This window comes from Canis aureus, chromosome 4, assembly GCF_053574225.1.
Source record: "Canis aureus isolate CA01 chromosome 4, VMU_Caureus_v.1.0, whole genome shotgun sequence".
Classification (NCBI taxonomy): Eukaryota; Metazoa; Chordata; class Mammalia; order Carnivora; family Canidae; genus Canis; species Canis aureus.
The window spans coordinates 10,037,649-10,062,729 of NC_135614.1; the positions used below are offsets into that span (position 1 = coordinate 10,037,649).

General features: G+C 48.4%; 1 protein-coding gene across 1 annotated transcript in view; it reads right to left on the bottom strand.

Moving 5' to 3' along the window:
- CAPN9 (calpain 9) overlaps positions 1–25,081 on the bottom strand; it is a 40,006-nt gene that overhangs the window by 9,142 nt on the left and 5,783 nt on the right. The window contains exons 3-14 of the mRNA XM_077894539.1: positions 22,380–22,498; positions 20,352–20,485; positions 15,605–15,773; positions 14,561–14,644; positions 12,033–12,118; positions 9,956–10,033; positions 8,495–8,655; positions 7,351–7,508; positions 7,000–7,208; positions 3,985–4,021; positions 2,888–2,968; positions 967–1,024 (exon numbers count right to left, since the gene is read on the bottom strand). Of these exons, the coding sequence (XP_077750665.1) occupies positions 967–1,024; positions 2,888–2,968; positions 3,985–4,021; positions 7,000–7,208; positions 7,351–7,508; positions 8,495–8,655; positions 9,956–10,033; positions 12,033–12,118; positions 14,561–14,644; positions 15,605–15,773; positions 20,352–20,485; positions 22,380–22,498 (1,374 nt within the window). The remainder of the gene's footprint in view (positions 1–966; positions 1,025–2,887; positions 2,969–3,984; positions 4,022–6,999; positions 7,209–7,350; positions 7,509–8,494; positions 8,656–9,955; positions 10,034–12,032; positions 12,119–14,560; positions 14,645–15,604; positions 15,774–20,351; positions 20,486–22,379; positions 22,499–25,081) is intronic.

Here is a 25,081-nt window from a genome sequence, read left to right on the forward strand (position 1 = left end):
CTCATAAAAGAGTCACTTTGGAAAAGAGTCGGACAGTTCCTTAAAACAGAAAGTATAGAGTTACCATGTAATGCAGCAAATGTCTTAGGACACCCAAGAGAGGTGTCCACACAAATAACTCGTTCACAAACATTCACAGCAGCATTATTCATAACAGCCAGAAAGTGGCAATAAATTGTATGTCATCTGTGAGGAATGGAGAAACAAAAGCTAGTATATTCCTACAGTGCAGTATTATCAAGCCAATAAAAGGATTAAATTAGTCCTGGCAAATACTACCGTGGATAAAGCTTGAAGACGTCCTGCTCAGTCAAAGAAACCAGTGGAAAAAGACCACCTACTACATGGGTCTTTCTATGGGAAAAGTCCAGGATAGGCAAGTCTGTAGGGACAGGAAGTAGATTAGCAGGTGCCAGGGGCTGGGGGAGGTGGGGTCTGACTGCTCCTGGGTACAGTTTTTGGAGTGACAGGTTCTAAAATTGGTTGTGGTGATGGTTATACAATGTTACGAACACATTAAAACCCGTGATGAGTGAATTGTATAGTATGTGAATTATATCCCAAAGCTGTTAGGTTAACAAATAAAATTGTATCTATAATTTAAGGACCATTATTAGGTGTGTGTTCATATATACACACTGAGAGAGACACACATACATGAAGTCACACACGCACATCTTAACAGTGGTTATTTCTGAGTGGTTAGATTATTGGTTTTTGTCTTTGTCTTCGGGCTTCTCTGCATTTTTGTGGACTTTTCTACCATTATTGGCATCAGATTTGTAATCAGGAAATAAGCAATGAAAGCTATTTTAAAGTCTACCTAAAGTCAGCCCTGGAGAGCAGGAGCCTTGGGATGCTGGAGGAGACCCAGTGGCATGAAGTCACAGGTCACACGGCCCCTCCATTGGAACCCTGGGGTCTCCCATGTGTGAGTGGGTGGGTGGGGGTGGTAAGAGCACTTACTCTTTTGCAGCACAGCATTTAAAATATATTCTAGTTCCTCCGCTGTCACCTCCATATCCTGTTGAAGGGGAGACAATTGCTTTTTACGGCCCTTAGAGCCTTTGTTACTTGCTTCCAGTTCTGAGCTTGATTTGGCTCAAGTCACAAGCCTGGCCCTCGAGGACCCGGCTGCCAGGCCCAGGTGCCCATCTCCTGTGACTTCAGTCTGCTTAACTTCTCAAGGACTCACATGCCCAGCCTAGAAAGGATGGAAAAACTGGGCCAGGCGAGGCAAGCTTCCCCACTCCCTGAGCTAAGCTCCCTACATGGCACTTATGTTAGAGGGCCTTCATGTCTGGGTTTCCAGGCCCCTGCATGCAGAACAGCCCAGAGAGTATTAAAAATATCCCCACTGGGGACTCACTCCAGGGACCATTTCAATCAGGAGATTGGGAGGATGTCCCATGGATTATTTTCAAAACCTCTAGGGTGAATTCAGAACCACTGATCTGAGGCCGTCCACCAAGTCCACTAGATCTCAGCACCCACGGCCCTTAGAAGCTTATCAGAAATGTGGCGCTCACGGCCCTGCCCCAGACCTCCTGCAGAGGAAATCTGCATTTTTCCAGGATGCTCAAGAAAGTTTTATGTGCATGACTATTTGAGCAGCACGGACCGAGGGCTCCTTTGCATCCAGGGTTTTGACCTACTGGTGTGAAACAGTCTCCTGTGAAGTTATTTCCACATGTGCCCACCCAGGTTCCACCCCTGAAGCTTCTGAGGCTTGGGGGATGGGGTTGGGGTGTTCATCCCTAGAGGAGAAATTACAGATGCAGCCCCAGCCCCCATGGACCAGAGCAGTCCTGACAGGCAGAGCCACCTGCCCAAGTCATGGGGCCAGTCCGAAGAAGAGCAGGACTGGAACCAGTGAGCTCAGTCTACAGGTCATTAATGATGTTTGAAAGAATCTCCTGCAATATTCCTTTGCCTCCTTTCCAAACCCGGATCTTCATTTCTGGGAACTTTTGTCACTCTTCAGCTGTGAGGAGGCCCTTACCCTGGCCTGGCCTTTAGCAGGCGCCCAAAGCTGGAAGTTCACCATTCCTGCCCCACCTGCCCTCTCTGTCCTGCAGTCTGCCCTGCAAAGAGCAGATGGCCACCTTGCCTGCTGTGGCTTATATAAAGTCACACGAATCCCCATTTTTTTGCATCCGGACTGCTGTGCCCAAGTCTCCCTGCCCTCCTGTTTCTTACACCACCCGAAATCCCACCACCTTCTGCCCCCAGGTGCAGGCAGCACACCTCTTTTACAATTCAGGAGCCCTGAATGGAGTCATCAGCACCTGCCACGAAAGGATTAATCAGGCTTCGAGGGAGCATGGGTGGGGCAGTTTCTCCTGGGGCAAGAGATACCCAGGGCTCCCAAGAGTGACCAGGGCCCCCAACAAACAAGCTGACGACCGAGCAGGCAAGAACGGGGTGAGGGCGGAGGGCAGGAGGTGAGAGACAGATTCTCTCCTTCCCCAGCGGCCAAACCTGGCCAAAAATCACATTTGCAATTTCATGGTGACGTCCTCCAACAATGCCACCTTCCACCAGAGCAGAGAGAACATTCTAAAGGCAATGGTTTGTGGGCAGAGTTCAATGAGCCACCTCTGCAAAGTTCTCTCTAGCTTTCTGCAGAAAGCCCCCAGGGCCTGGCTTTGGGTGCCCCTGCCCCACCGATGGTGGCAAACTGGCATGCGGGGGCGGCGGACGAGGCAGTCTGCAGAGCCTCCCAAATGGCCGGGCCTGGTCTCCCATCGGATTTAGCTTCACCAGCTCCACCAGGCCTCTGGGAAGTGTGGCCCACAAACACCCTACTGCACCCCCAGGGCAGAGGAAACTCGGCCCCCCAGCACTGCAGGGGTCAAGGCCAAGCGCAGCTTGCGGCCATCCCTACCTCCCCAGCGATTTGGTCAAACAGGGCCCGGAACTGCAGTTCCTCCTCCGTCTCCTGGCCGGCTGGAGTGGGCTTCGGAAGCTAAAAAGCAACCAGAGGAACTTGCATTGGACCCACAGAAGAGAAACTTGGCATTTGCTTTCCCCAAGAAATAGCAAGAAAAAAGAGGTCTGCAGCGGAGATGGCGCGGCCTGCGGGAGAGGCTGGGACCTCACTCCGCCAGGAGGGCCCTGCTCTGGCCGCTGCCTGGAGCATTAGGCTCACTTGGGCAGGCTCTTTAGATGGAGTATCTGGAAGGACCAACGAGGGGCTTCTGCAGATCACAGCGCTAAGGGAGGCGGAGTCCTGACCTAGCAGGGGTCCAGCCAGGGTGCTGGGCGCTGCCGGCACCTCCTCTGTCTGACCCTCGCCACTCTCAACTGTAATTCCTTGCTGAACCATGTGTCTTGACAGATGGTGAAATCTTTGAGGGCAGGAGTCTGTCTCTGGCAGGCAGCCCTGGGTCTAGCACATGGAGAGAGCTCAGCAAACGCTTGGGGTGTTGTGGTTTCGTCTTGTGCAGATTGGTGCTGCCTTTGGAAGTGTCAGACTGTCCCAGATACACCTCCGCACCTCTTGAAAGTCTTCCAGCCCTTGGACGAGTGTAAGACCCGCCCCGCTGCTCCCTTATCAGCACACATATTGTAGGGAAGAAGTCGGTGCTCCTCCAAGTCCAGTGCAAGAGAATCTACTCGCCACTCTCATTTTCTTCCTGCTGATTTTTCTTAGACTACATGCATTTTAAAGACATCCCATCCCCTTCAGAAGCAGCAGCCACCTCTCCGGGAACAGAGCCAGTTGGTGGCACAGAAGAAAACAAAAGCTCTAAACAAAGCTTTCCTCAGAGCACCTCACTCGTCCCTACACTGGGTCCTGGTGGGATGTGAGAGACTTAGAGGTACAAGACTTGGCCTCCAGGAGGCTGGAATGAAGACCTACCTGATTGCAGATAAGCCATTCCCTGAACCTCAAAGTTCTGTAGGACGCTGTGACTGAGGAGGCTTTCAGGACAGTCACAGAATCCCACCCTCCAGGGTAACATGTGAAGGAAGGCTCACCTCTGGAAGGTCAATGTCCACATCTCCATCCATGTCCCTGGAGGGCAGAAAACACGCTGGCTCTCTTGGGGATTAGCTTCCTCCCTCGGATCTGCAGTCCTCACGGGACCAGAGGTATTGGAAGTTTCTGGCCCATTGAAGCCCTTCTTTTTCCGTGATGTTTACATTCCACAGATCCTTGCGGACCCCCTGCACTGACCTCCCTCCATCTCCCCTATCCTCCGACCCCGCCCAGCATGAAAAGAAGAGGGAGGCAGTGTAGCCGCCAGCCAAGGAGAACTCGTAAGTTCTGGACTTCCAGAAGTAAAAGAAACTGAACCAGCTGCCACCCACTGTTTCCTGGATGCCCTTTACAAGGGATATTTATGAAGTGTGACGTAGGATAGCAGAGCCCCAGAGGGCCCACCAGCCCAGCAGATTCACCACATACTCCCCCTGAGCTCTACATCCCCGAAGGAAATTCAGTTCCTTGGATACGGTCATCCTGTCTACTGAGAGTGGGTTATTTCTGGGGGAATTGAAAAAGATTATAGAGCAAGTTAAGTCAGAACTTAAAATTCCCCCCAAAGCTCCAGCCTTTATCCCTGGTGCCTCCCTGAAGGTGTGTGTCCCTGTTCCCACTGTGGGTGTTGGGAGTGGGGCAGGCTCTGTGTGTGCTCATGTCTGGGGGCACAAACAATGGAAATGTTCATTTTCCTGTTCATATATTTAGGGGAACCTACAGTGTTTGAGAAGTGGTAATTTATTGAGAAGAGAAACAGGCTTCTGCTTTTGGTGATGCTAAAACATTTGGAAGACTCCAATCTTACAGAGTAAACATGAAGCACTCCCTGAGAAAAAAACGCTAAAAATTCAAAGGGAATACCAACAAGCAAAGGTTAAGACGGAACGGGGCTAGTTCACCCCTTCTTCCTCATCCCCTGGGCATGCACAGCAGAACACTTCCAGAGGTTTTTTTCTATCATTGTTTAGGATCCTTTCATGAGGATGAAGCTGATAGAAATAGAGCTTCGTGTGGTTCTTCAGTCACTGAGCTACAGAGTTGGTGCTTATGCTCCAGATCACAGCAGATTAAAGGACCGTGTGTGTATGGACTTAGCTTTGCCAAGTGTAAGCATCAACGGAGGCCCAGGACTCTGACCGCACCCCGATACTGGGACAGGGAACACGAACTGTGTGAGGGCCAGAGCCTGGCTTCCTCCTCTTGTCCTTGCCACCCACAGGAGCTGCCAATCTGTGTGCCTCTCGTGTGGGTGCTTTTGTGTGAACAGATCCTGGGAAATTCATCCTCAGCTTGTACCAGTGTCTCGGAGATCAGCCTCCAGCAGAGTTTTTAACAATTAAAGATCGTATTGCTTCTATTTAGCTGAGGAGAAGGAACTATGCTTTTTATCATGAGCTTGGGACACCCAGCCAGACTGGACAACTGGGAGCATCCTCAGTGTCTACCACCAATCCAATCCTATCCCACTAGACCAAAGATAAAACCGGAGGCCACAAAGTCACAACTGACTCCTTCTTGTTATAGAAGGCTGGTCCTCAGTTGGGGATGGATCCAGCTCAAATGCAGAATGAGCTGGTTTTGCCATTCTCTGTGCTCTCTAGAATGTCTCTATTGGGAAAACAAGTGAATGCGTGTATCTTCAACCATTTTTTTTTCCTCTGCCCCAGAGAACTGATGGCAAAAAGGCAGTAGTGGGAAGTTTTTCATAGAAGTATCTAACACAAAATAATTCTGCTAAGTCACTGCAAAGGGAAAGTGGTAGAATGTGGGGCAGATAAAACAGAAGGCAGCCTGTGTAGTATAAGCACCCAACAGTTTGCTTTTTGGATTGTAATGTAAGTGCCTGACATTAGGTTTTTGACTGTCAAGGCATCCAGTTCAAAGACATCTGTCTCAAATAAACACTGCCAGCTATATAGCTAGATACAAAGCCCAGCCACCCTACCATCAAGTTCCCTCTTTTTTTTTTTTTTTTTTTTTAGAAAGCTCTAGTAGACCATTTGATCCACTACTTACTTTTCCTTCAAATACTTTAGTTCCTGCTTTTATGTTTGAAGTTCACCAATAGTGAACCTGTGAAACCCTAGGCCCCTGCCCTCGACCCCAATAAAAGCAGAACTCCAGGCCTGTGGGCACACTCTCTCTCTCTCAGAATCTCATCAGGATTTCTGTGTGGCCTTAGGTATGCTGTGTACTCTCCAGAACCTGTAAGTAATAAACCTCGTCTTTCCAAAGTTCCTTGAGTTGGGCACCTGGGTGGCGCAGCAGTTGAGCATCTGCCTTTGGCTCAGGGTGTGATCCAAGGTCATGGTACTGAGTCCCATATCGAGCTCCCTGAAGGGAGCCTACTTCTCCCTCTGCCTGTGTCTTTGCCTCTCTCTGTCTCTCATGAATAAATAAATAAATTTTTTAAAAAAGTTCCTTGGATTATTGCTGAGATGCATCTTGTAATCCTAAAAAGATCCACAAGGGTCAGTCTGACTTCAGCATTGGCTCCAGTTGGGGATATGTCTCTAGAGGCTCACCACAGGCAGTACTGGCGCAGGTGAGTGCCCTTAGGCATTCCTAGCCAGTGGCATTGCTGTCCATAAGCTGAGGCCAACCCCAAACAACCTGGCAACATTTATTTAAACTAAAGCTGAAAGAACAGGTCATTCTGGAAACTTGAAACAGTCCCCGCTTCACTGTGCTCAAAAATAAGTCTCACACTTCTAAATGTGGGTCCCACTCCAGAGGTTTCCTGAGAATTGGGTCTGGAAGATGAAGGGCTCCACCCAAGAGGGTCTGGTGAGACTGATTCTGGGAGTGGTTGGAGAGAGTAACTTTTCAATGGCTTTTTCCGGGGAGGGAATGAGCAGAACCAAAATGGAAACATATCCCGCTTTGCAAATGGGTTAAGAAACTCTCCTGCCTGATTTCTTAGGTGGATCATAGAGAAGGGAAGAGAGGGGTCATAGCTCCAATGAGCCTGAGCCTCTAAATGAAGAGGAATTCTTGAACCTGTTACTCACCGGGTGATGGCTTTCTTCTCTGAAAAGATCCTCAGGCAGAAATCAGCTTCCTGATGGGGCTCAAAAGTGCTGGGAATCAGGATGTACTCCCCAGGCGGCAGCTTGAAGCGGTCGGAGACTTCTCTCAGGTTGATGAACGTTTTGCTTCTGGCCTGGGAAGCATGGTACCTGAAGAAGTCTTTGTTCAGGTGCTCGTCTTTGCTGGGGCTCTGCAATGGGAATGTTCTATAAGGAGGGCCGTTGGTCTTGGGTATTTGGACACAGGTGGGGAACTGGCCATTGAGTCTTGGGCATGTGGACGCTTACCACTGGAGGTGGCAGGCTCCAAAGAGCGGCTTGGGTTCTACCCACCTGGTAAATGGCATAACCAATGGTCAGCATGTCAGCTCCAAACCTCTTGAGTTTCCTTCGATCTTTCTGCATCAGGGCCACGAGGAAAGTGCAGTCCTCTTGCCCCTCATCTTTCTCAGTCAGGGACAATTTTATTTGTGGATTGGTCCAGAAGGTGTCTGCCATTTGAAAGAAGTGAATTATTTCATCTTTCTTTGAAAAAAAAAAACAAAACAAAACACAAAGGACATGCATATGCATCACACACACACACACACACACACACACACACACACACTCTCTATCCACCTCCACCACATCCTCCCAAACCCAAGAAAGTCAATCATTTCTTCTCTCCCTGTTCTGATGGCCCTTGTGCCCTACTTCTTTAACCCCAGTGAGAAGGCCAAGTGTTCCCCTTTCATCTCCCCCTTCTCTTGAGCCTTTTCCCACTCAGCTTTTTAAAGACAATCTTCCAGATCTGTGGTTTGTTCCATATTATTTTTCCCACGTGGTATTTCAGAGCAGAGTACGGTGCCCCCATGGCTGGGCAAATTGAACAGAACCACTCCACACTCAGCTCTGAGGGTAAATGCTGACTGGTTCACCCTAGCTCCTCTTGCTGTGGACAGTTGGAACAAAGCCAACCAGCCCGCAGCAGACACTAGGCTATATGAGTTCAAGGAATTCTCAGGGAGAGGGAAGTTGAGGACTTCCATTGGGTGACCCCAAGAGATCTCGCTATGCACACAAATGAGGGCTTATGAAGCCCTGGGTGCTGCTGGCAGCCCAACCGTGACTATAAGAGGACAGAGGAAAGAATTACAGACAAATGGGCTGACCACACTATGCCTGAAGCGCACCCTACTTGTCCTCTGAGCTTTCCAGTCATGCAAGGAAAAAATCCTTTTTATTGCTAAACTCAAGTGAGTTATGTTTTCTATTACTTGTCATGGAAAATAGCCGGAATGGCTAAACAAGAGTTTCCCTGAGCAATTCTTATCCGACTTGCTGCAACATCTCTGTAGCCCTCACCAGCCATCCTGGAAATCCTACTCATTCCACACTTCAGGCTTCCTCTAGCGTCCTGGCCCTGACCCCCTGATGTACCCCAGGCTGGACTGGACACTTGGCAATGACAGAGAGTGACAGGCAGTCTACCAACCCAGGAAATTGCGGCAGCCCCCGGCCGTGGAGCCCCGCACCCAGCTTCCTTGATGGACGGTCACCTCCCACTTGTGGAGGGCATCCTCCTCCAGGGCGTCAGGAGTGAGGTTGCAGATTTCTACTTTGTCAAAGTGGGCTTTGAAGTCTCTAAATGCCATCCTGCAACGAAGTGGGGAGACACCAGACATGGGAGGTGATAGTGATGCCATAATCCGTTTGTTCGCTTAATCATCTAACCAGCCAGTGGTGAGTGCCTGTGCCCGCCCCCAAGGATGGGGAGAACTCAACGGAAAACACACTGACAAAACTAAGGAGAACCCACGTTCAGGGACTGCAGCCCACCCTTTGCATCTAGAGTGGGATGTAAGCAAGGGTGTGCAGGTCAAGGCTCTCCGGAAGTGGGAGTATCTCCTCTGATTTGTCCTGTCTTTCCTCTTCTGCTGGTTCCCCACACATGGCTGTGTGACCCCAGTGGTTGGTAGAGCCACACAGAGGAAGGGGCTTGGGTCCCAGAATCACTGCATGGAGTGAGCCGTCCATGGAATAGGGATGTCCTCTTGGACTGTCACAATGAGTGAGAAATAAACTTTACTGCATTTGAGTCTTTATCCGTGTTAAGTCTATTTGTTACAGCAGCTGGTGTTACCCTAAGTCATTGGTGTATGGAGCCACCATGACCGAATTCTAAAACATGTGCTATCAGCTTAGCACTGGAGCAGGTTTCAAGGAAATACTGGAGCCGGAAAATAGGTATCCATGTTACACATGGCAATATATTTGTTAAAATTGTAAAAATATGGAGGACAGAGGCTGTGCTCCAGGGGAAGAGGATGGAAAAAGCTAGACTATTAGTGAGTGCTGGTTTTTGCTTGTTGTATTTAATAAGGCATAGAAGAAAAAAGTGAGCTCAGATGAGAACTGACTGGTTTGCTCAGCAGGGAAGAAAGCCGGACATCAGAAATGTGTGGTCTTGCAGAATTGGAAGAGCCAACTGTTTTCTGGACTGCACAGGAAGAAAAAAGATCAAAAAAATCTTCCAGAGACGAAGGCTCATTAAAAGCTCACAGTTAAGCAAAGAGATTCCGCCCCTGTAGAAATTTTAGAAATTCTATTAGGAATGTTTCCTAGTAAACTTAGTTCTATATTTTGGGATGATTTCAAGGTCGCTGCCTTCAGGGGCCCTTGTCATGAAGTTGGACTTCAAATTCACCATGCAAACTGGGAGGACGGGTCTTCAGAGGAGGGCTGCTGGGCTGCAGCCCCAGGCTCAGCCCCATGTTCATTACACATTCTCTGCCAACCTGGGTGCCCCTGATGGGGCTTGAGACAAATGTATTTGGTTTACCAAAGAAATCAAACAAACATAGACAGGAAGCAAGCAAACAAGCTAAGGGCTACAGGGCACGCTCACACCTGTTATGTAGTTAATACAGAAAGGAAAATGAGATGAGCACTGTACCAGAACTCCCCGTCATCCAGAGCCGTGTGACACAGGCGCTTCTGCTCAGCTGGGCCAACGGAACGCCACTCGGAGGAGCTAGGAGTGAGCAGAGTCAGCTCAGACGACACTGGCCTTGGCCAACAGGGGTGTCCCCTCCTGAGGAGCCAAGGTAGCGGCCAGGTGGGGAATGATCCCAGCCATGCCCACTCCCCGGGCCCCAGAAACTTCCCAAGGGACCTAGTTGGAGGCTGGTTGGAAAGGCTGGTTGGAAAGGCCACATCCAAGGGCAGCTGATGTAAAAGGTCCTCCGGGTCATTTGATGCCCCTCCCTAGTAGGACCATCACAGGATGTTGAACACCAGCAAGGCAGCAGACCCTTCCAACTGGAAGCCAGAAGTGGACTGAAATGTGTGCCCTGGAGCATCTCCTGATCTCTCCTCTTCACTTGTTCTGAAAACTGATAATAATATCTTATGTTTGCTTGGGCTTGACACTTGACCCCCAGGTGAACTCGTTAGGAAGCCGCAAGGGTACCGTGTCTCTGTGACCTCCTAGCCACCTCCACACAGTTCACGCTGAGTCACCACCAACGTGGCCACCTCATCCACACCCTGCGGATCTTGACCCAGGAAGGACCAGGGGAAGCCCCTCTCCATGCCCCCCGCCAGGGTCAGAGCAGCAGAACCGAAAGCTGTCACCTTCCAAGTGGCTCACAGTCAGTCCATAAGGGGCCTGCAGAGCCAAGAGCACTTTCAGCACTTCCCTCCTACGGGTGGGGGTGGGGGTGGTGTGAGGATGGGGATCAGGATAGGGACACGCCCTCCGGCACCCCTGAGGCTGAGTGGGAGCCCGAGGCAAGCTCGCTTCCAGCCTTGACCCCAGGAAATGCACTTTCCTTAGTTCTCCCTCTTGTCTTTTTTCCCAGGAGAAGGAAACAGCGGCCCTCACCCGTCTGCACACTGTATTCTCTAAATTGAAGGACACTACAAGTCTGTATGATACAAAGCAATCCCAGTAATTCTGATTTCAACATTTCTGTTCTTCCCATTGCTGCCAGGAGAGGGAGGCCGATCTCTTCTCTCCTGTGATGTTGTCTGGAGTGAATCCATCTCTGCCAAAGCCCTGGGCTCTGAGAAGGCGAAGTTGAATGGGGGTGGAAGGTGGTAGGTCAAGAGCAGTGAGGGGATGACGAGCACCCCCAGGGGTGTGTGGTGCACACTCAGACTAGAGTAAGGTTAACAGAGACAGACACACTGATGATGGGTGACATGGTGGCTCTGTTGTGATCTGAGGACAAACACACCTCGAGTTCCTTTACTCAGGCTCTAGACTGGCTCTAGGTGTCCCAGAGCCCCGCAAGCTGTGAGCAGGCAGGGGTGGGACAGCAGGACCCCAAAATCCCAGAGTCCTGGCTGAGGGAGGAGGCAGCGTGGGGGCAGGCCCTGCCCAGCGCATCTGAACATCCCCTGATCCTAGCCACCTGGGATACGTCCCAAGGGGTGAGGAGTGGACACACAGCTGCAAGGGGGACCTTTCTTTACAACTGGGGGGCCAAATAAATAACCCTGGTTGGCTGTTCTGTAATGGATGGATTTCCTGTTCCATTTCCTGTCTCTCCACCCAGCCACCGAGCCTCTGGACAGTGTGGCCAGTGACTTACCAGAAAGAATCCTATAGTGACCTGCTTGGCAATATTTCAGGGATTCTCACACCTCAAATACTCATGGCCACTCCCCCCCACCCCCGACACACATACACCTGCACACACACACACACACATACTGCACTGGAGCTACTCATCACTGGAAAGAAAGCCTTCACCAATCACAGGGATCTGAGAGTTCCCCATGGGAGGAGATACATCCCCGGACATAAATATAATAATTGGAAAGGTTAAAAGCTGTTATAAGGGTGTTCAATGTTGACTGCACGGTGGGCCCGAGGGCTGCAGAGGGAGGAAGGCCACCCAGCAGCAGGACCATCCCCTGAACGAGAGCGAGGAGGGAACTGCAGACAATGTGCTCCTTCTTCACATGCCCCCAGAAGCCAGCCTCTGTCCCCTGTGCCCCAGGAAGGCAAGGAGGCGGGGACGCACCTGTCACTCCAGGACCCGTTCCACTCAACCTGGCCCCAAGGGTTCCGGACTCGGATGAGCTCCATTTTCTGGCCTCGGAAGTTTACCTAGAGGGAAAAAACAGGAGGGCAACGTGGAAAGATGCATTCATGCGTGAGCTCCAGGACACTTCATCTTCAGCCCTGACTGGCTTTACTAAAAGCCTCTTGATGACAACACGCTAAAGGCATGTCAAAACTCATCAATTCTTTTTTTTAAAGATTAAAAAAATTTATTTATTCATGAGGGACACACAGAGAGAGGCAGAGACATAGGCAGAGGGAGAAGCAGGCTCCCTGTGGGGAGCCCAATATGGGACTCAATCCCAGGGCCCTGAGATCACGACCTGAGCCGAAGGCAGACACTAAACCACTAAGCCACCCAGAAGTCCCAAAACTCATCAGTTTTTAACTAGCCCTTGGAATTTTCTAATTCCTGGTGAGCACAGTGGCTAACATTAACAATGATGTTATATTGTTAACCACCCCAGAATGGATATGCTGAATCTGAGATAAAGTAGAATTATAAATAATAAGAAATTGTTCCATGTGAATCTTCAGATGAGTGAATTTTCTTTCTGGACTGGAATCTCCCTAGAGGCAGGGGCCAAGTCTATTTTATCATTGTATACTCAACACCGAGCACAGTGAGAGGTAAAGAATAGTTTGTCCAAAGTGCCCATAAGTGAGTTTTCTTCCTCCTTAATATCTTACTCACAAATGAATGAAAAGTATATAGGCACACGCTGGAAATTTAAACAACAATAAACAAAAACCACTTCCAAGTCTTCTGAATCCAGTCTTTCCCCCTTTCCAGGTGTCAGGTAAGGATTTCTGCTGTCCATATGGAGAACCCTTGAGCCAGTACAGAAAGATGATTCAGTCGTGCCCCTCATGCTCTGCCCCAGACCAGAAGGGGCCAGTACATTTCAGAAAGACTTTGGAGGAAAGCGAGTGTAAGTAAAAGACTTTTATTCATCAACTAAGCAGAAATTTTAGCTCAAAACACTTTATCCTCATGCATTGGGCTCAAATTATATTTTTGATGTGTAAAAATTTAGTTAGTATAACCTCTCCAGAGTCCAGGATGCAGCTTGCAGCTCCTCATTTAAGATGTTCATTAAGTGAAATGTACAGATGGAGAGAAAGGAAAAGCAATTGAACAGATGTGAAGGAAGTTTCTATTACTGGAAATAATATTTGAAAGATGTAACATTAAAAAATCCTGTGCCTACTAGGGCACCTGGGTGGCTCAGCCGGTGAAGCATCTGCCTTCAGCTCAGGTCATGATCCTGGGGTCCTGGGATCGAGCCCTGCATTATTTGGGGGCGGGGTCCCTGTTTGATGGGGAATCTGCTTCTCCCTCTCCCTCTGCCTAACCCCCTGCCCCCACTCATGTTTTCCTCTTGCTCACTCACTCTTTCTTAAATAAATAAATAAATAAATAAATAAATAAATAAATAAATAAATTTTTTTAAAAAGTCACATGCCTACTCAAGTGGGTGACTAACAAGGCATTATGGGCAGGGAAGGAGGTGGAAAAGAGTCTATGCAAATAGTTCAGTTCTAAAGAATCCCATTGCATCAGCCACCCTAAATGCTCTGCTCACAATTCCCTGGTGAGGAGGCATAACAGGCTTCCTTCTAGCACCCGTTACTCCCCACTCCTCTGGACTGTGTTACTCAAAATGTGAGCAGCCACAAGACAGACCAGATGTACCTGTGTCCTCTACCAACTGTGTTTGAGACTTGTGTCAACTTGGCTTGGCCACTGGCACCCAGATACTTGGTTATACACTATTTTGAGTGTGTCTGTGAGGGTGTTTCTGGATGAGATTAGCATTTGGATCGGGAGACCGAATAAAGCTAAAGCAGATGGCCCTCCCCCGTGTGGCTGGGCCTCATCCGATCAGCTGAAGATCTGAATAGAACTCGAAAAGGCAGAGAAAGAATTCACTCTCTGTGTCTGGCTACCGAGCTGGGACTTTGGTCCTCTTCTGCTCTTAGACTGGGACTTGTACCATTGGTTCTCCTGGTTCTCAGGCTTTTGGCCTAGAACACCACCGCCAGATTTCCTGGGCTTACAATTTACAGATGGCAGATCACAGGACTTCTCAGCCTCCATAATCATGTGAGCCAATTCCTCATTATCCATCCATCTACCAGTCATCTATTTATCTCATCTATTGATAGCTCATTGGTTCTGTTTTTTAGAGAACTCTGATTACCCCAGGACTGTTGAAGAATTAGGGGGGGAAAAAAGGAAAGAAAAGAAAAAACAAAGCCCAGGCTCTCACAGCAGCTAAACAAGGTTGGTACCGTGGTGGAATCACATGTTTCTCTCTCTGTCTCCCGTTTTGCTCTTTTGGATTCCAGCCTGCCTCCTTTAGATGAGACCTTCTCTAACATGTCTGAAGATATGGTTTAAATTGTGATGCACTAATAAGTATAAGAGACTAGAGATGCTGAGTCTACTCCTGTACCCCATCCACGGGGGTTCACATCGCCTACCTGGTCAATTCCTGTCACACTGTAGGCATGGCCCTTAATGAGACCGAAAGGCGTCCGGGCTTCAGATTCTGCTGCATTTCTGGTCTAAAATGTGAAAAAAAAAGCAGCGATGGACTCATTAGGTAAGTCAAGTCTTCCCTACCTGCCCAGACCCAGCTCTGTGCCTGGCCCGGCCCCTTCTGCTCCCCCAGGTGAGAATCATGTGCCTGAAGCATCTAAAGACACCCTTAAGCTGATTAGTGACATACAGCAATTCCCAGTCTCTTCCAAGGTGAGGAGACCCTCATTCCTAGCTCAGACTCCAACGAAAAGTTTACTTTTTTGCCCCCAAACAGTGTAAGTTGACCCCACTCCCCATCATGTAGGACAGCACAAGAGAGAAGTATGATCCCGTACACCAAAGAGAGCATAGGAAGCATTTAACAGTATCACATACAACTCTACGTCACAAATTTGAATGGATAATTTAGCAGCAAAGAATATATTCCCAAGATTAATCCAAGAGAAAACAGAAATCTCAAATAGGTTCTAAGAACTAAGTGAGGTAAGACTATATATGTGTGTATGTTTGTATGCATAAAAACATTAGAGAAATACTGTTAGATTCCTATCTACCGATATGAATGTTTTTAACGATATATGAAGTAGAAAAAAAAAAAAAAACAAAGTTTCGGAAAGGTACAGAGTAAGACTCCATGTAGGAAAATCAAACCCGTCTTCTCCCAGGTGGTGTGTATATGTGCATGCCTGTTTGCACGAGTAAGGAGGGGGTGTGAAGGATGCACGCTGGGTGTCACAGGGCTGGGACCTGGGGAGGGATACCAAAATATGCCTTTGTAGATCCAAGGATTGTACTGTCTGATTCAATGAGTATGCCCTAACTTTATAATTTAAAAAACATTGAATTAAAAATTTTGTTCTAATGAAAATAAATAAACATCGACACCACCGCAGTCACCTGAAAGTCATGCTCCTCCTGGAGCCGGGCCAGGACACCTGCTGAGGACAGCAAGAGGCATGTGAACAGGCAAGTGAACGACTTACATCAATGGAGCAGCCCACCAGAGAGCCCCTCTTCAAGGCCTTTTCTAGAATCTCGTAGAAGTTCTCGGGAGCCTCTTTAGTTGCGAAGGTCTCTGCTACACCCCCCGTGAAGTCTTCCATGGCCTCGATGGTGCTGCCCCCCTTCAGAGCTTCGTAGCTACCGTTCAGCCTGTCAGGGCGGCAGGGAAGCACGGACGCCGCTGCAGGGAACAAGGAGGGCCACCAGGTGGCGCCCCTTGGCCAGAGATTTTCTAACTTTTGATTTTTTTTTTTTTATTATTATTATTAGAGTGCCAACATATATACAGCATAACACCCAGCGCTCATCAACTCTAAGCAGCGTCTCTCCTGGAGGTGTCCTGGGTTGGGTGGTGTGGAAGATGGGGAGCAGGGAGGCGCCTTGGCTTGGAGCTCCCAGGACCCTGGGCTCTCTCTGGGATGGCCAGTGCCCGTGGTGGAAACAGCCTGGACCCTGGTCCCTGACTGGCCACAGTTCCAAGTGCCAGATCCACAACTTATAAACTGAGGGCTCTGAGGACAACTCACTTACCCAGTGCTTCAGTTTCTGAATTTGCAAGATGAGGGTGATGGGTGTATGCTCCCTCCCAGGATTACTGTGAGGTGGTGGTTTTTTTTTTTTTAAGATTTTATTGATTGATTGATAAGAAACACAGAGAGAGGCAGAGACACAGGAAGAGGGAGAAGCAGGCTCCCTATAGGGAGCCCGATATGGGACTCGATCCCAGGACCCCGGGATCACGCCCTGAGCCAAAGGCAGACGCTCAAACTCTGAGCCACCCAGATGCCCGTGCTGTGGTTCTGTCTCTGTCTCTCTTTTTCCCTCCCTCCCTCTTTCTCGCACGGAACAGGGAACAGGGCTCGACCGTGAGGGTGTTAGTTATCCATAGACTGAGACAAGGTTGAGTACCTTTCTCTTCCTTTCTGGACAACTCCCCAACCATTTTTTCCCTCATAGTTGTCTTTTTTCTTAATATAAGTTGTTTATACATATATAAGCATTATGCTTGAATTTTAAAATAAACTTTTCTGTTTAGAACAGTTTATAGGATTTATAGAAAAGTTTGTAAATAGTACAGGTTCCCATATACCCCTCACCCAATTCCCCCAGTGTTAACGTCTTTCATCCGTGCGGTACACTAGTTACAGTGACGGAGCCCAACCATTGCTATTATTAAAGTCCCTACTTTCTTCTTATTTCCTTAGCTTTTACCTAAAATGCTTGTTCCAAGAACCCACCCAGCAAATCACATCACATTGAGTCCTCGTGTTTCCTTAGCCCCCTCTCGGCTATGGCAGTGTCTCAGATTTCCCTTGTTTTCCATAATCTTGGTGATTTTGAGGAATACTGCCGGGTGTTTTGTAGAATGGCACTCAATTGGGATCTGTCTGCTGTTTTTCTATTGATTAGACTGGGGTTATGGCTGTAGGGAAGGAAGACCGCAGAAGTAAAGTGTCCTTCTCATGACGTCGCATCCAGGGTCCATGCTGTCATCATGACTTATCGCTGTCAATGGTGCCTTGAGCACCAGGCCTTGAGCACCAGGTCATGTCCGATAGGTTTCTCCCTTATAAAGTTACTCTCCCTCCCCCTGTCCACACTGTCCTCTTTGGCAGGACATCATTAGTGCAGCCCTCCCTTAAGGAGCAGGGGGTTTTCTCCACCTTAAATTACTTGCAGTTCTTCTATATGGAAGACTTACTCTTTTCCCCAATTTATGTATTCAGTCATTTATTTATATCAGTATGGACTCATGGATATTTACTTTGTACTTTGGTTTGTAAGCCAATGCCACTTTACTTATTTTATTGCTCAAACTGTTCCAGCTCTGGTTACTTTCAACCTCTTCAGCTGGCTCCTGTGTACCTTTGACATAACCCCATTAGTGTGTGTGTGTGTGTGTGTGTGTGTGTGTAAAACATTCTCTCTCATGGTACATCTTGGTACTACAAGATGTTCTAGGCTCATCTTGTGAACTTCCCACCCCAGTCCTAGAATCAACCTTAACTCCAAGGATCCCTGGTTCCTTTTATTGGAAAAATAGTATTAGAGACCAAGACCCGTGAAGTAGGGGTGCTCGTTGCTGTGGGGTTGCCATTCTTTCTAGGCCCTCTCTGTGGACACAGTGAGGAAATGATATGTGTACACTGACCTAGTACAAATACCTGTATCTCTATTAAACAAAACATGAATTCTGAAGTCTCCTACCCTAAGTAATGACCATAGGCATCATTCTAGCCTCCTTCACTTGCTTCTCTGTAACCTCCTTCTCAACAGTGAGAAACCTAGCTCCACCACCTGCCATCCATTCTCCTTAATTGTTCAACTCAGTATATACATATAATGGTATCAGAATTGTTGTCCTTGCTCCTGTGAGAAGCAACTTAATCAGCCTGAGTAGAATACTTGCATATGATTCCTTTTGATTTTAATCTTACAGACCCCATTCATGCCCACAGCTACTCAAGTCAGCTCCCTTTTCTCCTGCCCCTGCAGTGAGTGTGTTGCATAAATTTGCAATGCAGTTAGATGAAATGCATGATCAGGATTTCATCCTGGGATTCCTCATCCTTCTCGATGATTTTTAAATCTTCATGTATTGAGCTTCATTCTTTGTGCTGTAAGGTTTTATGGGTTTGATAGATGAGTGGTGTCATGTATTCACTATTACAGTGTCATATAGAATAGTTTCACTACCCTAAAAAAAGATTTCCTTGTGTTCCACATATTCATCCTTAACTCTGTCCTTCCCTCCCCATGAGCCTCTGGCAACCACTGATCTTTTTACTGTCTCCATAGTTTTGCCTTTTCCAGAATGTCATATAATTGGAATCATACAGTATGTAGGTAGCCTTTTCAGATTGGCTTCTCTCACCTAGCAATATGCATTTAAGATTCATCCGTTTCTTTTCATGACTTGATAGCTCATTTTTTAAATCACGAAATAATTTTCCATTGCCTGGATGTACCACCATTTGTTTATCCATTCGTTTTGAAGGACATCCTGGTTACTTCCAGTTTTTGGCAATTATAAATAATGGCACAATAAACATTTGTATGCGGGTCTCTGTGTAGACATAGTTTTTATCCAACTCATTTGAGTAAAAGTGACCTTTTACCAGACTCATTTACCAAGGAGTGGGATTGCTGAACGATTAGGTAAGACTATGTTTTGTAAGAAACTGCCAAAAGGGCTTTCAAAATGGCTGAACCATTTTGCATTCCTACCACGAATGAATGGGAGTTCCTGGTCATTGGAGCAAAGATGCTCTCCATCTTTGTCAGCAATTGATGCTATGTGCGGTGGTATTTTGCTATTGTTTTAATTTGTAATTTCCCAATGACAAATAATGCTGAGCATCTTTCCATGTGCTTATTTGCTATCTGTAGAACATTTTTGGTGAGGTGTATCCCAATTGTTTTTGGCCTCTTCTAATGACTAAAAATAAAGATTTTCTTTTTAGGAAACTTATTCTTCACTCTTTGGGTGAATACCCTTCATGTTCCACTGGATCCCACTGGCTGGGATCCCTGACCCAAGCCATTTCCACTGCTGCAGCGGGAGGATGTCCCTGGGCTGGGGTAACCGACGATGGAGCCATGCCCACCCAGCCCTGGAAAGGACAGATGCTGGCCCTGGAGAGGATCTTGCTGAGGTCTCCTGGTGGGGGACTCACCATGTGGCAGAGCTGGGGCTGGGTTCCCTGGCTGTGCCTATGCCCCTTTGCCCACCTGGAACCTGTCAGGTGGCTCTGAGGGGGTGGACGCAGATGAGCATGGGGAGGTGTTGCGCTGTACACCTTTGGCTCTTCTTTGATGGCTTTAATTCTGTCCTGCTGATTATAGGATTAATTAAACCTCTGTTTACCTTCTCTTAATTTTGCCACTTGCCAGAGTTAGAAGCACAACTGTTCTTCTCAGCTCCCTTCTCTGAAGACAGGGTTCCCATGGCTTAAAGATCCAGGATGAGCCCAAGAGGGACTCCCAGGGTAGCTCTACTCTCAGGTGAGTACAGAGCTCAGGCTACTGTGGCTTTTTGCTGACAAGCCGAGGGCCTACAAATCAAGAGTGCTGGATGGAACTAAGTTCATGTGATAGGTGATTAAAAATCACTGTCTGGATTCCACATACCCTGAGCTTCCTCAGCTCATTAAATCCACAGAGACAGAAGTCAGCATGGTGCTTGCCAGGGACTGGGCACGGGGGGGGGGGGGGGTGGTGGTGATGGGGAGTGGGAAGTTAGTGGGTGCAGAGTTTCAGTTTTCCAAGTTCTAGAGGTAGATGCTGGTAAGGGTTGCACAGCAATGTGAATGCATGCAATGCCACTGAGCTATACACTTAAAAGTGATTAAAGTGGTAAAATTTACCAAACAGACCAGATGTTGGAGTCATGACAGTGCTTGGTGGGAAGTAGGGAGACCAAATTCTCTTAAGACATCTAGATTTTCCTCCATCTACCCTCCTAGCTCTTTGGAAGGCCAGACACAGGAAGGACATGTGTTGCCACTACAACCAAGGATTGGCACAGCAAGGCCAGGCCAGTAAAACTGTCCAGGCTGCTCCTGACCACCCTCCAACCCTGGCCGAGCCCCAGGCCTATTGGCCCCATTGAGCTACACCTGTGAATCTGGAGCCTCCAAGTCCCTACTCATTGAAGCTCTCTGAAAAGGCCCCAGGGGTGGAGACCTGTTTCGTGGACAGAGCCTGCCCATGCAAGGGGGCACTCACTTGGCGTAGGCTTTTTCCAGCAAGGCACTCCAGAACTCACTGTGGTCAGCGGAGTGGAGGAAAATCAAGCGGTCCCTGAAGGTGGGCAGCCGGTCATCGATGACCACATCCAGCCATTCACTGTGCTGCCAGAACTGTAGGCCAGGATAGAGACGGAAATCATGGGGGTGAGTCACAGGGGAGGGCCAGCCCCATCTGTACATATTTATCACTTGGCTCTTTCTCCCTTGGATCAAACTGCCCTTATGGTCCTACAGAAACTCACACGTGGCTTCCGTGATAGGGCCACGTGGACTGTGTCCACTGAGCCACTGACTGAGCACCCATCCCACCACTGACATCCACTTGAAGACCCAGTGTAGACCCACCAAAGCCAGGGGCCAGTGGGACAGGGTGACACGTGGACACTGCCGGGTGGGCGGAGTTAGTTCTTCTTTTTCACCAGGAGTGGGTGTAGTGCGGGGTTTGCTCTGCTGTTGCACAGCGCAGTTCTCTATGTCCCCCTGTCAACCAGTTTCAGGGTGTCTCAGGTGTTCCTTCATCTTGAGTTCCCTCCTTGCCTGGGGGTGGAAACTCTAAGACTGATTTTTTTTTTCTTTTTGGTCACACATTTTTTTTTCCACACACAGAGAGAGGCTGTTATGAGGCAGGTGGTCACTGGTGCAGGTGTGCAGACCTGAGGTGTGTGTGCATATGTTCTTATGTGCTTACACACGTGTCCATGTACATGTGTGCACGTGTTCACATGCATGTATTTGTGTATTGCGTGCATACATGTATGAGTGTGCGCATGTATGTGCTTGTGTGTGTGTGTGTGTGTGTGTGTGTGTGTGTGTGTTCCTTCTGTTCCTTCTCATCCAGTTGGCCCAAGAGAGATGCTAAGGTAAGAAGAAAGAGGGAAGCAGAAGGGCCTTGGGAGCTGTTTATTTCCAGCGTGGCTGGGGCATCCTGAGCGGCTCTATGTCAGTGATTCCACCCCAGTCAGACCAGGCCACCCAGTGTCTGGCCCAGATTGTGTGTGTTTGAAGGAATACTCCCCTGGGCTCCCAGTGATGGGCCCTAAGGGGTGTGTTGGGAAGCAGCACAGTGTAGGACCTTACTACCACCTGCCCTAGCTGGATTCCCACTTGGGAGTTTCACCCTTCCAGCACAAGTCACTTCAGGCTTTCTTGGGGGCATTTGTGACTTCATGTTCCATGGAGGCACTGCCCCGGCCTCAGAGGTTCCTGAAGCAGGTGCAGGTTTGGGGAGGGTGGCGGTACAGGGGACAGAAGTGCATGCCTGCCTCATGCTGCCTCCTTCATAGGACCCCTTTTAGTTCTGCGAACCCCACAAGGTTGATGTCAGTCGTTTTTCCAGGCAGCATGTGAAGGCTGGGCGTGCCAGGAAATCTGCCCAAGGTCACCCGCATAGGTATGGGGCAGGGCAGGTGTCAATGTGTGCTCGGACCCCGGGCAGGGACTGCGGGAGGAGGAGAGGACCGGGGCTGGGGCCGTGAGAAAACCATAAACCAACTCCCAGGCAGGCTGTGCCCGGAGTGTGGCTCTGCGGGGGGGCCCACCCGGGTGACGTGTGTCCTCCCGGGGCCCCCAGCGGGTGATGTCTCAGTGCTTTTGTCCGTTTCTACTTCTTATGCTTACTCATATCTCCAAATCTGTATTTCTTCAATAGAGAGGATGTCCCAGTTTATGAGAAATAATCCAGTTCCTGGGAGATAGAATCTTTCTGGGCCATTTCCTCTAAAAGCACCACCTATTCCAAAGACGAAAACCCATTAACGTGGACCTCCAGACTTGCCGAAGTAGTGCTTGAAGCCTTACTGCATACTTTCCGAAAGGGCTCACCACGGGATGCCTGTGCTGTCCTTCTAACACACTCAGAGGCTATCCCTTGACACAACCTGGTTTGGGGTGCAGTTTTCACACATATAGAGTCAGATCCCTTCCAGGATTACCAAGCAGTTGAAGAGGCGCATGACGTCATGCTGGGCCCCAAAAAGCTAACTCCACTGGCCAGGCTCCCTCTTACCTGGAAGTGGAATATCCCGGCATAACCAGGTCCAAAGCTTTGGTCCTGGGGAACGACTCTAGCCAGAGCTTTTTCATTAAGTGTGAGGGAGGCAATGGCAGCTAATAGCCAGCAGTCGCCTGCAAAACGAAAGCCATAAATCACCGTCTTCATCGCCAATTTACAGTGAATGGGGAAACGCTATGCCAGAAGGAGAGGTGGGGCGTTCCAGATGTGGCCACATCTTTTCTGCATTTCAGAAAATGGACAGAATGCCAACAAATGCCTCTGTCCTCCCCTTCTGCCTCCCTTCCTGGCTCTTCTATTGCCTGGTTTATCATGCACAGCTGTTGCCGTCCAGGCAATGTTATAGGATATGCTTACTTGGGTTTCAGACATATGCTCCATTATGCATCAGCTCTGTGCAGTTCCAGAGGCCAAGGCTGCATACATTAGTATCAACAGGGCTGGGCAAGTAGGCATTTCATAGCTGCAGCCCAAGAAATTGGGGGTCTTCAGAAATGGGGCACATGCCACTGGTTCCTAACACATCAGCTGCTCTTGGGCAGCCTGGGGTCCGGCTATGGGGAGATGCTAATGAGAAGGGACACAGAATCTTTCAGAATCATTTGTTCATCAAACTTCACTGAGTGCCTCCCCGGTGGAGGTCCCTGCTCTCAGCTCTGGGGTGGTCAGGGAGTCTGGTAGAGGGGCCCCTTCATGTGTGCCGACCTCCTCCCCATTCTTCTCCAAGTTATGGCTTTGCTCAATGTAGGAAAGTGTGTTTCTTTTCCTAGAGTGAAGCAGCTTATGTCTATTCAGCCAGGAATGCCCTGAAGGGGTGGGGGCATTCAGAAGCCAGTGCCATTCATACCATTTAAACCAGAGGAAAAAAACTCAACAACAAAGTGATATTGCTTTCTCTTTCTGCTGGGCCTGTGTGGATGCATGGTATTGGTCATATCAGTGCTATGCCCAGAGAGGGTACCTCTGAAGGTCAGTTCATCAGGCAGCTGGGCGGATAATAGCATACAGCGGCCCACTAGCAGGAAGGGCAGGTGATGGTGTTGGTGGTGTTCTAGCTCTTATTTCGGGAGGCAGGTTCACAGTTGTTCATTTCATGGTTATCCTCCATAGCCTATACATACAATACGTACAATTACGTGCAATATTTAAAAGTAATAAAAGTACTACTAAGTGGAGCACCCAGGTGGATCAGTTGGTTAAGCAAGTCATAATCCCGGGGTCCTGGGATTGAGCCCCACATCGAGCTCCCTGCTCAGCGGGGAGTCTACCTCTTCCTCTCCATCTCCCTCTGCCTCTCCCCACTGCTTGTGCTCTCTTTTTCTCAAATAAATAAATAAAATATTTTTTAAAAGTGTTACAAAATAATAGTTACAATCAACACCAACCAAGGTTAAATATGCAGTTGTAGTTCCAAATAGATGTTTGCACTTATGCTACAAACCAAAATTTTGAGACACACAGGAGCCTGTCCTATGCCTTTCTATTGAATAGCAAGATAGGGTTAAGGAGGGGGCAGTGAGGGGAGGCAGAGAAAGAGTTTGGGGGGAGAGATGAGAGAGGAGATGAGGAAGGGGCAGGCAGAGTGTCCCAGAGAAGGCTTACCCCCAGCAAATGAAGACCAATCTGAAGGTAATTTTTTTTCAAAAGGTCAAAGGGTGTGTAATTCTATCGTCTATGCACAGTTGACCCTTGAACAACATGGGGGGAAGGGGCACCAACACCCCGCCCCCACAGTCAGAAATCCATGGATAGCTTTTGATTCTCCCAAAACTTAACAACTGACCTGAGTCCTTACTGATAACATAAATAGACAACTGACACGAGTTTTGTATGTTCTATGTGTTCTAAACTGCATTCCTGTAATAGAGTAAGCTAGCGAAAAGAAAATGTTCATAAGAAAATCATAAGGAAGAGAAAATCCTTTGATATAAGATATATCATATAAGATACTATATATCCAAAAAGAAATCCACATATAAGTGGGCCCATGTTCAAGGATCAACTGTGTCGTGGGTCAATTGATCAATTGATTGATCTATTTATTATCAACTGTCGTCACTCTAGGTTTGGGACTCTGGGCTCTGTGTTTGGAGTAGCTGGTTGGTGAGCACTGAGGCTACAGCATGACCCACAGCAACCATTAGACCCTAATGGTAACACATATAGAGTCAGTCAGCCTTATAGGCCAGGCCTCATAAGCTTGTGGCTCTACTGGTGATTTTTTTTCTTTTTTCTTTTTTTCTTTTTTTTTATGTCTTTTTGTTTTCATAGATAGAATAAAGGTAACCCAGTTCAATTTTGGACTAAATCTTGAAATGCAAGACCCAATTTAATGGACTTGGGGGCACACTCAGGCAAATTTTAGGAAGGAGATTGTGAAGCTCCTGGGGGGATTCCCCAAAGTCTGAGCCCCTGGGGGGCATTATGGCCTAATGGTTAAGAGCAAGTTCAGATCCTGACTGCCTAGCTATCACTCCTGTGACTTAGGTTACTCAGCCTCACTCAACTTTCATTTCTCATCTGTAAAATCAGAAGGGTGACTGGGAAGATGACCCAGTGACCAAGTTAATGCATGAAAGTTATTAGCTGTGTCATGGTACAGGGAGCCAGACCAGCACCACTGGGTATCTCCATTCTCTGTGAACTTCTGAGCCTCACACAGCAGGCGCATCCACCCCCAGGAGATCAAGAGTGCA